This window comes from Pyxicephalus adspersus, chromosome 3 (assembly GCF_032062135.1).
Source record: "Pyxicephalus adspersus chromosome 3, UCB_Pads_2.0, whole genome shotgun sequence".
NCBI lineage: Eukaryota > Metazoa > Chordata > Amphibia > Anura > Pyxicephalidae > Pyxicephalus > Pyxicephalus adspersus.
In genome coordinates this window covers 24,217,452-24,231,198 of record NC_092860.1, presented here as the reverse complement: position 1 = coordinate 24,231,198, position 13,747 = coordinate 24,217,452, and the positions used below count along the sequence as shown (strand labels likewise).

General features: G+C 37.4%; 1 protein-coding gene across 1 annotated transcript; it reads right to left on the bottom strand.

Moving 5' to 3' along the window:
• Positions 1-6,545: 6,545 nt before the first annotated feature.
• Positions 6,546-12,835, bottom strand: HSD17B1 (hydroxysteroid 17-beta dehydrogenase 1). Its single transcript, XM_072407040.1, has 6 exons — positions 12,736-12,835; positions 10,672-10,833; positions 9,984-10,163; positions 9,193-9,286; positions 7,764-7,950; positions 6,546-7,050 (listed from the first exon to the last, which is right to left on the bottom strand). Exons 1-6 carry the CDS (start codon positions 12,830-12,832, stop codon positions 6,880-6,882), a joined length of 891 nt encoding a protein of 296 aa, XP_072263141.1. The 5' UTR covers positions 12,833-12,835; the 3' UTR covers positions 6,546-6,879.
• Positions 12,836-13,747: the final 912 nt, after the last annotated feature.

Genomic DNA, 13,747 nt, shown 5'->3' with positions numbered 1-13,747 from the left:
GTGTCTTATCATCGGGGAAACAGGGTATGTAATATTTTGTGCATTAACCTCCCTAGAGGTAACCCTGAGTGTGACTCGGAGTAGAAAATAGTTGCTAAAAGCGGTAACCCCGAGTCACACTCGGGGTATGTAATCTTATGGGAGGTAATAGTAAATAGAGCCTGATCCGCCGGCGACCCGCGTCGTCCATCGCCGCGATCTTCGTCTTCTTCTCTCTTCTTCCGGCCGGCTTCTGCATCCGATGAGTCACCGGAAAGTTCCCGGCATTGTTTTTTTTTTTGTTTTAATATATAGATTTTTGAATTCATTCAATTTATTATTTTTACATGATTTTGTGTTTCTAACTTTAATATACTCATACTATTATGTTATACTGTAAAATAAATTTTCATGAAAAACAATGTACTGCTTTTAGACATATAAAACTGGAAAGAAATGAACCACTAGGGAGGTTAAAAAAAAAAAGTTTTCAAACTTCACAACTACTTAATGTACATTGCAGTGGTCATTCTGCAGAGGTCTTAGCAACATTCCCAGTCAGAACTAGAACTCTCCAGCAGAGAAATGAACTTGCATAGGTATTGGTATCTCTACCTCTGCAGAGAGGTATAATAAGAAAAATGGGTCCTTTTTACGTTGTGGCTACTTTGTAATTGGAACAGACTGTAAGACTGCACACTTTATTTGTGATGCATGTGCAATATAGTTGGTTGATTTAAACACACTTCAAATGGGATGTATGAAGCAGCATGGTAAACCTGATATCATACATAATAATATCTCAGAAAGAGATAACAACTCCTAGGGAATAACTAGAGTGTTCTCTGATCTCTGTCCACCCAAGGTCATTCTCACAGGAATTTTACAACAACAGGAATATTAAAAAAGCAAAGGACCCAGTAGTGAAAAACTAAGTATACACAAAATGTATTTATTTTTTCTGCATTATCTGAATAAACTAAAAAATGATTCATTAGGTCATTTGGAATGAAAGTTTGTAGACCAACTCTAAATCACCTCCTAGGCCATCTAGGGTCCAGTGCTCGATTTTCACACTAATGAATATTTTGGGAAATGTATCCTAGAGAGAATCTCTCAGAAAAAAGAAATTGGCTCTTTTTCTAGTAGTGTGTTATAAAATTCCTAGAACATAGTGAAACATTTCTATCTGTTTTCTGTGCCATTAATGACGTTCTATTATTCCATTTCAGGGTGATTTAACCCTCCATTATTACCACGCTCTTAGCATGTGCAGCATTTACAGCTTGTGTATGGACAGAGTACTGGGGGTTGTAACCAGAGGGGCCTTGTCCTTAGGCAATAAACTTAGGCCCTAGAACTTCTAAGCCCTGTTATGTCACAGATATAGTTTATGACAGTTTTTGTAAATATTTATGGGTTAAATTTGAAGTGCACAAAGAGAGATAACACAGAGACTTGCAAGTAAAATTATACTATTTAATAATAAAGACAGATAAAACAATGCAGTAACAAACAGATATAACAAACAAAAATACTTAGCTCTGGAAGTGAGTTGCATTCATCCAAGGAGTCCCACAAAATAATGGCTTGGCAGATGATCAAAAAACATGTTGCATGCATTTAGTTCTGGTCAAGACTACTTAATTAGGTATGGCACTGTGTTTAAAACCATCCCGGAAACTGAGACAATGGCCAGTATTGACCATTACTTGACCAATGGTCATCTTTAAACCACAATTTTACCTTATAGGGTGCAAATTAAAGGATTTGCTGCATTCCTTTAGGATGGCCTCATATGTGGTATACATATACCAGTATATACTGGTAAAGCATTAATGTTGGTGAGACATTATTGAAATTGTGCTAACCCAGCAAGCCCTCCCTAGTTTTCTTTGTGATGCCATGTACTGTACTGTCTATTCACTGTGGCTTTCCCAGCAGTGACAGCTCGAACCAGTGCCTTGGCATATTGCCACCCCCATGGGCCATTTATGCATATTCTGTTAATAGAGTTTTATGTAGTAGTGCAAATCTGCCCTGTGCTTATTAACTGGGGGCAGAGCTTATCTGTCAAAGAGTATGCCATACTGGCACACATTGATTAATGCTTTGTTTCACAACCAGGATTGCTCCAGGGTTTGCTTGGAGTTCCTTGAGCAATGACAATATGTGTCTCTCAAGCAAGTGACACCAATGACCTCTTTGGGTATCTGTAAGGGTGACATTGTTCTTGCTGCCTGGTCAGAAATGTAAGACCACCATGATAATATTCTATCATCTGTATATAGTAATTATGGTAGGGAGTACTAAAGACCTGAAGGTTTTTCTGTATGTTAAATAGGTTGTGAAAGCCTGGGTGTATTTGTGCTGTAAGGTCACACACCCTTCCAATCATGCAACTTCCATACCATTTTGTTTTCCATAATTAGACCCTGTTTTTCATTTCACCTTGGGGCACACATTGGGCCTGATTTATTAAACCTCTCCAAGACTGAAGAGAGTGGACTATCACAGAGGAACCTAGGTGTTCCAGCAAAACTAAATTTTCCTAAAATCATTTTCTATTAGTTGCCAAATATTTTCAATCCTGGACCAGATCCATTTCTGGTTTGCTGGATAACCCAGGTTCACCCAAGATAGTCTCTCTTCTCCATTCCGGGTATGCTTGGCTAAATCAGTCCCATTTTTTCCATGGACACCATGTACTGTGAGCTGTGGATGGATGTTACTCCTCATTCCAACTCTCGCCATAATTCTTTAGTCCAATTGCACTGTATCAACAAGATCAACTTTCACACTAACTTTTAAATCTCTTCTTAGCAGGTTAGCTTTAGGTAAAAAAAAATGCCTTGCTCTTTCCAGCAATTTTAGCTATAAGGCTTCTAAATCGTTTTCTCTCATCAGAAGTTAAATCATAGGTAGATGTGAGTTAATGCTTATTTTTCTCGTTGTACGACAAATATGCATTTTTTAACCAGCTTGCCATAACGTTTATTTCTGTGGCTGGACCAGTTTAATATGGGATGCTTCTGCAATCAGGCGGTATTATTTCACTGAGCTTGTCAGGTCACTTTAATCTATCTGCGTGTGTGTCTGTGCATATGACTGTGCTGGTAAATACACACAGGCCTGGGAGGGCACACGGCTTGGAAATATGATCGTGAATAGTAAGGAGCTTGTTTGTATGAGATAAAAGCAAGCATCACATACAGTCCAGGGACGTCACTAATTAGCAGGCCTGTGAGTCATCTCGTTTCTATCATTCAACTAATCCTACATCTTATTATTTACGGGCTCAGGTGGTTCCATGTTTAAAGGGCAGCCAAACATAAAATTGGAAAAAACATTAAAATATTTGATTGATTGTACATGTGCATTGTAAATGGCTGTTTACTGTGTAACAGAGCTTACTGTTTTGTATGCAACATTGACCAAATAGACAATCCACTAAGACAGATGACTGCAACTTGATAGTGTGCTATAGACAAAAAGCATTTTACATTTTTTTTTACAGTAGCGAATAGTCTTCATCAGCAGAATTTTGTGATCACAAATATACAATAAACAGTATTTTTGTTACTTAACTTACTTCTAAAAATAAAACATCAATACAACAGAGCTAAAACATGCAATTGAAGTAGTAGTAATCTTCAGGAAAACTGTACAATTTATAATGGACTAATAATATAGTCAAGAGGAAAAAGACAAAATGTGGAAAAGGGTTTTGTTTGGCATGGATAGTTTTATATAAATTAAGAAAGTACAAGGCATTGGGATGGGATCAGACACATCAAAACAATTAGGGGAATATAGTACAATTAGGTATTTTTGTGACTACATTTACAGCAATGGGATTCATAATTAAATACTGGACAGGTTCTAGGTACCAATTCTGACACAGCTACTGTGCCCCTTTATAATTTTATCTATATTAACGGGTTCCAATTCATTCTCAACTGTTTCATGATTAGACGGTTCTTTCCAATCTGATGTGCTTTATACACCTAGTTGCTTGATGGTTATTACTATCCCCTGAGGAAGCCTGTAGGGCGAAACATGTCGGGAGCTGAAACCAGTTCTCGAACATTCATTTATACCCTTGTACTTTATATTGAAACCAATTACGGTAACGCTTGCCTTAGGAAGAACCTGTCCAGTATTTAGGTTATGAACCCCATTGCAAAATAAGACCTAATTGTATAATAATACCTCAATTAGTCATCAGTCAATAATACCTCAATTAGTCAATACCTCAATTAGTGTTTTGATCATATCCTAAGCCCTTGTACTTTCTTGATTTATATAAATATATTCTTGCCAAAATACTTTACCTTTTACTACCAGTTTGTGGTTGGTAAAGCAACTATATGTGAATAATCATAGAAAAAGAACCACCGCCCCTTATTACCTTTCATAATATAGTGACCTTGGCAGATCAGCTGAAAAGATTGACAGTTTTCATCTCACTGGACTTTTTCGGAAATGTCTACTGTCACAGTGGTCGCCTTTTCGGACCCACGGACCACTAAATTTACTTCCCCCATAGTGACGTCATGATGCCAGAACCTGCCCGCTCCAGAGACAACCGGCCCACAGCCCTGAGGCTGCGTTCTGTACAAGGGGACATGGTCCGTGGCTCTGGCCGTGGACCACCACCGGTTGGCGATCACTGTACTATGACATATGTCACATACACATGTGTGTATACATTACACTCAGTTTAGGAAATCACAATTTCTGCACCCAGTACAATTAGGAGAAGTTATTAAAATAAAAGATAAATAAACAAGAGGAGAATTCGAGACATTCCAAAGTAATAAAAGCAATGCATGATAAGGAAAGAGCATTGAAAAAAGTAAATTTTTTTTTGGGTACTTTTATAACTTCATAGTAGCAAATGATTCAATAAGCCAATCTAGAATGTAATCCAAGCAGCAAAAACACAAAGTAAGTAAGTAAGTCAAAGTGTCAAAATCAAAAAGGAAAAATAAAAGATTTGAGCACACTTTTTATGCAGCCCACTATATCTTGGATGGCCTGGATCTATTGCTGTTAGTATAAATTTAAATGCCACTGACCAATGATGTATAGAGGGTGGAATAATACTGTCCATGACCACATGTGTGGGGGAATTAGGCAGTAATGAAATTGAGCACCAGTGCAGAAGGAGGAGCAGTTATTATTCTGTCACTCCACCCAGGGACACAACTGCTGGGTTATTGTTACTGCCATTAAATTCATTAAATGCATCTAAACCTTAAAACAAAAGAGAAATATAATGCAGCTTATCAGTAATTATTAGTAGTTTTGGTGTTCGAATTCGAGTTGTCCTTATATCTGACCCGAATTAACAGCAAAAATGCAAAAAAAATGTAAAAAAATGTGTTAAAAAATAATGTTAAATGAGTGTTTGTGTTCATTTAACTAATTTTTTTTACAGGTTATCCTATAATGACATATCTCTTACTCTGCAACACACTTTCTAGCACAGTAATATTATGATACATTTGTTACATCTTGAGAAAAATGTAACAAATGTATCATATTACTGTACTGTATTTATATAGCACCATCATATTATGCAGCGCTGTACAAAGTCTATAGTCATGTCACTAACTGTCCCTCAAAGGAGCTCACAATCTAATGTCCCTACTATAGTCATATGTCATTAATGTAGTCTAAGGTAAATTTTTGAGGGGAAGCCAATTAACCTTACTGCATGATTTTGGGATGTGGGAGAGTACCCAGAGAAAACCCACGCAGACACGGGGGGAAAGTGCAAACTCCATGCAGATAGTGTCCTGGATGAGAATTGAACCTGGAACCTAGCACTGCAATGGCAAAAGTGCTACCTCTGAGCCTCCATACTAGAGATACCTCTAGTGCAGGTCATCGTCTCGGTGATTGCAGCCATGTCTTCAAGTTTCCCCATTCATCACATCTAGTGCCTTGTGTTCTTGGATAGAGAAACTCTATCCAAGAACACATACAACTAGTAAAGGGCTGCCAGAGCAATCTGATTGCTCTTGTAGGCCTTAATAGTCCCTAAAAATACCCTGAATTCTCCCACCATGGACTTCGATGGTGTTCGAATTCGGCATTCAATCACCGGAATAATATCTCACTATTGGATCGAATAGCTGTCGAATGGAATAGTGAGATATTGGACCAACACTAATTATTAGTGTAATTTTTTTGCAGGCTTTTCTTTCTTTTGGCCATTCCATTTGTTCGTTGGATTTCTGTTTTTTATTCATGGAGACTTTGACATATGTGGTCTTTAACTAGGGTGTTCTGCATACACATGGAGGCTGCCTAGGAATACTCATTTGTCTACACTGAGACCCACCCATCAAGGCCTTTTGAGATTCAGAATGTAGAATCCCCTAAACAGTCAACCCACTGGTTGTATCAGGGCTGAAGAAAAGGATTACTGAAGCATGCTGCTTTGATGTTATTAGAAAGCTAAGCACAGTACCCTGCCAGCCCTACCCACATGATTGTCCTCCATTGAAAGGAGACACAGTGATGACATTACTGGGCCTAAAAGAAGCAATATAACAAAAACAGAAAGTTTTTTTTATTAAAAAAATTAATTAGAAAGGTAATAAGATAATTAGAAGAGGGTAGACAGTAAGACCTGGGGAAACCAAAATATAGACATATTAAAATTCAGCACTATACTAGTTTTACAGGTTAAACATTACAAAGCAGGATACTGGAATATGTGCCATCCACAGACTATGACAGATCATTAAAATATTGTCTTCTATGCACAAAGACAACCACACCCTACAATTAGACATACAATGTCATATTGATGTTTAAACAAATAAAATACCATGTAATAAAGACAAATAGCAGTGTTGCAATATGGCCACGTTCCTTCTTGATAGTTCATGGTCTTACTTCCTTTGGCTTTGACTCAGAAAACACAAACTTGTGCATAGCGTGGATATACTCTGATCCACTTGCACATGATAACTTCAGCTTTGTAAGTGGCATAAAAAACTGGGTGGTGAAATATCGGAGTGATGGGACCTGAGCCTCAATGGCTTCCATAAACACCTAAAATGGAAACAAAAAGAGTCTGGATGCAGTGTTCATGCAATGCACCATAGAATCAGCTCCCTAAAAATCTTATTCAATCAGAGTGTTCTGTACACACGTTCTTTGGAATGACATAGTAAATACAATTAAATGGCAGTCACATTCAAACAGAATTTAATGATTTGAAATACCTTAATGAACAGTCTAGCTGGAAACCATTTTGTCTTAACATCCTTCAGTTTGTCAATATTTATTGCACTCTAAAAAAAGCTAAATCAAACCTAGACCTGGGTAAATATTAATTTGGGGCCCTGCATGTACATCATTCCAGCTCCCTGCACCCTCTGCTATTATATCAAATGAGGGTCTGGAAAAGGTGGAGGCCACCAGTTGGTCATATATTTCCCCCTCAACCAGCCCTGGACAGAGATGAGGACTGCCACGAATACTTGAATTTTTTTCTGAAGTTTATCAACTAGTGGCTCTGTTCCTTCATTCCCTTACTCTATGGAATGTACAGGGTTTAAAAATATATATCAATATATAAAAAATAAAACAACTCATAAAAAACTTCCTTGCCTAAAAAACTGCATAAGCCAAACAAATATTTAACTCTCCCATCCTGCACGGTCAATGCAAATAATAATGCTTAATATTACATATTATCATAATAAATCCCATGTGGACAATAATTTGTGTTTGTAGCTTTAGTAATGAAGATTCTTGGGTACCTCTAAGATTTCATCTGTATCCTGAGCCACATCTTGGAAGATGGCCTGGCAGTGTTGAAGGTACTGGGCATACAGGGCACAGGTGTTGCTGTCCACATTCTGAAGTTGGCTGTTACTGACTGATTGTTCATTTTGGAGTTTGTTCATAAAATTGGTGTTCACTGGACCACACTCAATGAGACTTACACTGTGTGAAAAAAACAGAAAAAGAGCAATAAAATACAGTACTTGTTATTTGCCCATTGTCACTAGAACTGATGAATAATTGTTCTCTTTCTTTTAGAAAAAAAAGAAGTTTTACTTTCCCTTTCCCTGCATAGTGCTGTCTAAAAGACACAAGAAGTTGGGAGACAGCTGAGACCTAAGTATTGTGCTGCTGCCCCTTTACTATCCAATGGCAAAGTTGTATTATTGCATGTTCAGAAAAAAAAGAATTTGTAGAAGTAAGTCATACACCTAGCTGTGAGATCTGGCAAGGGTAAATGAATATCAAGAATGGCTGAACAAAGTTACAAATCCTTTGATAGGTAAAACAGTTTCCTTATATGTGTATTTAGCAGCTTGCCATTTCAATTTCAATGAGGACAATTAGCAGTTAGCAGGTCAGACAACGTCTTTTCCCTGAATGTGTTTGTACAGATAGCCTGATCACTGTCCCTTTTCACCAAAGTCATGATCATCTAATATAGGGCTGCTCAACCTAGAGTTCTGTACAAGGTCCCCAGGGTCCCACCACATGCTGCCATTAATATCTGCACAGTGGTAGCTTCTGTGTGATGGGCACCTGGTGCGATAATATCAGCTTGATGGGACCCTTCAAGATCTGAAGCCCAACATCACCATTGTGAGCTGGCTGGAAAAAAGCAAGCAGCTTGGCTACAATATGCTGAAGCTACAGATAAAGTAAGAAGGGAGCAGTTCCCAAAATCCTAAAATGAAGTCCTTGGCCTACAAGAATTGTGGTAACGAATTGCTTGTATTGGTCATATTCCACGTTAAGCGCATGAAGCTTCAATCTTAATAAGTACGTTGTATAGTAATGGGGCTGGGGTAGAAAAGCATAACTGTTCAGTAAAAGTTGTTATTATGTTAAATTATTTTATTTTTTTTTTACTTTATTGTTGCTTTTCTATTTCTGCAACTTTGTTTGAAAAAATTTTAATAAAAATACAATTTCACAAAAAAAACATTGTTTGAATAGGATAAGTTAGGAAACAAGTGCATTAGTATAAGAGTAAGCAGAAAATACCTTGTGCTGGTACCTCCAATATTCTAACATACGTTGTGGATGAGGAAAATGATTCCAGTGGTATCTCGAGCCCAGAAATCTTTATCAAAGGTTCTTCCAGGGTACAAATATTGATTTAGGTTGATCCTAATGACCACATGTATTGCTGCTATTTTATAGTATTAGAACTGATTTACTCACTGAACATTAAAATGCTGAAGAACAATAGCCAGACTCTCACAGAAACCTTCCACAGCAAATTTACTGGCACAGTACACATCATTGAATGGGATACCTGGAATAAAGGGAATAATGGTGAATATATATTTAGGTAATGTGTTATTTGTAATGTATTATTATTATTATACATCTATAGGATGTTAAGTGATAGATATTAGACACAATAAAAGTATCCCGGGACACAGAAAATACATATTCTCTATACATACAGATGACCGTTGTCACGCTATGACAGGTAGACAGGGTCTACTGTCAGGATTACAAGATAAAATTAAAGAGAAAAATGACTAAAAAGAATGCAGGTATCACATCTAATCAGGAGCACATGGGAGTCGTAGTCCAGGACAATGAACTGGAGGTGTCTTCCTTCCCATGTAGGTTCACTCTGGTAGAACTTCCACCTGTAAATTCTCACATAGGGATTTGTACAGACCCCAAGAATTATTTTTACATAATTTCTAGGGATTAAAATGTGAATATTAGTAATATTTATACTTGTTGCCAAGAGTTCACCTTAATCATTAATTGCAAAGTGATAAAGTCTTTGCAAAGCCACTTCTCCCCACCTAAATCTTTAATACACCACTTTAGGTGAATAAGCATAGTGACAACATCTTTATAAGGTGACTCCATTTGCCCAATATACAATGATTTAGTATTTTTGTAATTTGGCATCTTGGTAATATTCATAAATTGCATAGCTTTTTAAACCACTGACAATCTTTGAAATCCAGCTGTCTCCATTTGTTTACCTTGCAGCCCCCCAACACTGGCCGAAACAATGATCTGTCCAGATCTTCTCTGCTTCATTCCCGGGAGGAAGGCTTGGATGGTGCTAATGGTCCCAAACAAGTTCACGTCAAAGATTTTCTTTATGGTGTCATAATTGTGACATTCCAGGGGACCCATTAAACCAATACCAGCATTGCATACTGTAAAAAAAAGCTCCAATTAGAACCCAATTTATTGTTTACATTTATTCAAAGTTGATGTCAAACCTAACTGGAAGACTTTTTGTTTCTAAAGGATTTGGAATGTACAGACATTTGCCATTGTTTGGGTGAACAGAATGTTTTTATCGTTTCCTTTCCAGCTGATTACCAAACCTTCCTAAACAAGGTTTTAGTACTACCTTGTGGTAATAACCCAGCTTTTGCTCATTTTATTGGCCATTGAGGCAGCTTATCATGGCGATCAGCTAATGGCCAAGTATAGATGATGGAATGAACCAGCTCCAACAACTCAGAAGGTTTAGAACTCTTCCTCCGTAGAAAGTCTTGAATTTCTGGTGTTAGGAAGCAATTTAAACTGATGTGAGTATGTACAAGGCATTTTGTAGTGATATAATTACATTTTTGTGCAGTATTTTATAGCTAGGTGTTTAAAATAGGGTTTATACATGATTACCAGGGTTTATATATGAATACTAAGGAGCCTCACCAAGAATGTCTACTCGTTGCTCTTTGATCTTCTCGATAGTGCCCACCACAGACTGCTGGTCTGTGACATCCATCTGTAAGATCTCAAAGGTGTCAACATGGCAGTCACGTACGCACTCCAGCAGTCGTTCTTTCTTAGAAAGGTCGCGCATAGTGGCATAGACTAAAAGCAGCAAGTAAAACAAAGACATAGCTGACAAGTTGGCTGTATGTAAACACATCACAAAATGTTTTCCTATTGCATTCAGGGATACATTAAATATTAATGAATAATTCCAATGATAAAAAACATAAACAATTAAAATATATAAAACTAAAGTAACACTGTCAATATTTGAGTTTCAAATTATAAAAAATCTGTAAAATGCAAATTAGGATAGCAAAATTTAAAATGAATGGTAGATTATAAAAAAGGCAAACATTCCATTGAAATCTTTTTGAACAAAATCAAGTATTATACACAAAACCTCTACAATAGGGTTAGGTCAGACTAAACGGACAAATAAGTTGTTTTCATTTATATTTATAAAGCAAATACAGCACATTAACGCAAAGCTAAAGCAAAACAGATCCAAATGGCAAATGGTGAGTCCTACTGGCCGTTGCATTAGTTTGGTCTAGTTTTCTTTGATTTTCACCTGGTAATTCTTCCTCTTCATTGGGTGAGAGTACTTTTATTAAACTGTATTCATGGAAGAAGAAGCATGTTGGGACCACAGAACACCCAGCCCTCCTCTCATGTCTGTATCATGGGGGTCATATTGGTAAAGTGTGCATGAAGATAAAACTGCTTGGGACAATATTACAGGATGAACACAAGACAGCACTTGATTTCTGGTAATTTTACACGTTAATATTTTAATAACAATAAACAGTAGTTATATAGCGCCAACATATTAGGCAGCACTGTACAAAAAAAAGGTATTTTAAAACAGCATTGATCCTAATTCCACAAAGTAATAAATTGATGAAAATAAAGGCTTTATACACATCAGCAATTTCCGAACACATAAGCCACCCATGATTGACCCTGAATATCTCCATCAAATTGCTCCTCTCTAGTGACTGTCATACTTGTCTGTGATCACCAATGATTGTTTGCAAATGATCACAACCATCCCCAATCATATGATGACCACTATAGAAGTATGTGTACACAAGATACATTTTGTGTGTTTTGTACAGCCAACTTACAAAACTTGGAATTTAGAAAATAAGGATTTGGACTGGCAGCCCTAGCAACTTTTCTCCAAAAGGAAAATAGTGCCACTATCAATGTTCTGTGTGCCATGGTATGCTGCTTGTTTCCCGGGCAGGGTATTTAGAGGGTTGTAAGATAACTGGTACAATGTAATGAATGTTCTGCAGAAAGAAGGGCACTTGGACCTATGAAACTGCAGCAAGAATAGGTTGTTGGATTTTGTTTGTGGAATGTGGTACAAAATGTAAAGTCAAAACATTTTGTTTTTGGTTTGAAACCTTTATGCTGATGCAAGCTCTTCGGGTCCCCTCTTCCTGTGTCACTGTCTGTATCTGTCTGTCATTTGCAATCCCTAATAAATGTACAGCGCTGCGTAATATGTTGGCGCTATATAAATCCTGGTAATATTATTAATAATAATAATAATGTGTTCCATTGGGGATATTTCACTTTGCTTTCTATCCCAGGAGAATGACAGTAAGAAAAAAATCTCCAGGAAGTAAGTGAGAAGTGTCTCCAGGATAGGTGTCCTAAATAAAAGATTTCACTTCTTTTCTGGTGATATATAATTTTAGACAACTACATCATTTTAGATTTCCAATCATTTTTTGTCCAGTGGCAAAGGTGATCAGGAAAAGCAGAGATGATAAATCTACATGGGGTGGGAGACAGCAAATTAAATTTAACAAGGCCTCCAAGCCCTCCATACCTTAAAAAGAAAGATTTTGGCTACTTTAAAGGTCCCTATGGGTCACATCACTTTCTACATTGCACAATACCCTAATATTACATATAAGGTGGCACAATAACATTGTTCTCTAGCAAAAGGTGAACAAGGCAGATAAGATTGTGCTATTAGATTACCTTTAAATCTCTGGCGGGAGTCTGAGGCGAGAAGTACAGCTAAACCCAGGCCAATTCCTGAAGAACATCCTGTGATCAGAACCACTCTCTTCTCCATATGAACAGCTAATGGCATACAAACCCATAAAGATAGCTTGTATTCCTGGAGTACCGATGACGTTTCTCAGTCCTCCAGCCTGGAATTTCTTCTGTTGTGTCTACAGCTGATACTTCAAGGCCTTCAGCTGGCATTGCCCCCCCGCTCCTCCTTTGTACCGGCATCTGAGAAGGAAAAATATAGAATTATCCAGCAGTGAGAAACTCAGCACTGTTTTCACCATCCACTGTCTTGGGCTGTTTGGTATATACAGTATAATTCAAGGTAGTTCATAACTCATTGATAATGAATCTAGAAAATATTAAAGTAGAACTCCAGGATTCCCGTCCATTTAAACGTCCTGTCCTGCTGTCAGCATTGCTGGTCCTGTCTGCAGTCCAAATACAAAAGTTACAATCTAATATTTTGTTGGACAGCCTTCAGAATTGATTACGGCACACATTTAGTGTGGTTTGGTATTGACGCTTTTTTAATGTCTCAACATCCTGAGTTGCATCCAGAGGGGCACCCCGCTGCGTCCTCCTCATAAGAAACTACAGCAGCCATGCCCGCTTGATTGAACAAATCAGAGGCTATTTGCCAAGCCTCTCATTCCTAACTGGGTTAAATAAATGTTAGTGATGATGTGTAGATTTACCCGAATTAGTTACAGTTCCAAAGGATTTTACACATTTGGTTTATAGATATTTATTTTTTTGTTTTAATTTATAACATCAGATGGTACTATGAAAAGCTTAAAAGACAACTCCAGCTACAAAATAAACTTTAATAGTATAAAAAAGTTGCCTGCTCAGATGTAGCCCACAATCAGTGAACCACCACTGTCCTAGGTTTAGTGAGGGCCATGGCTACATACAAACTGATCTGTGACTGGTTAGGGAGAGAAGGCGCATCAGTAAAAGAGAGTTACTGCTC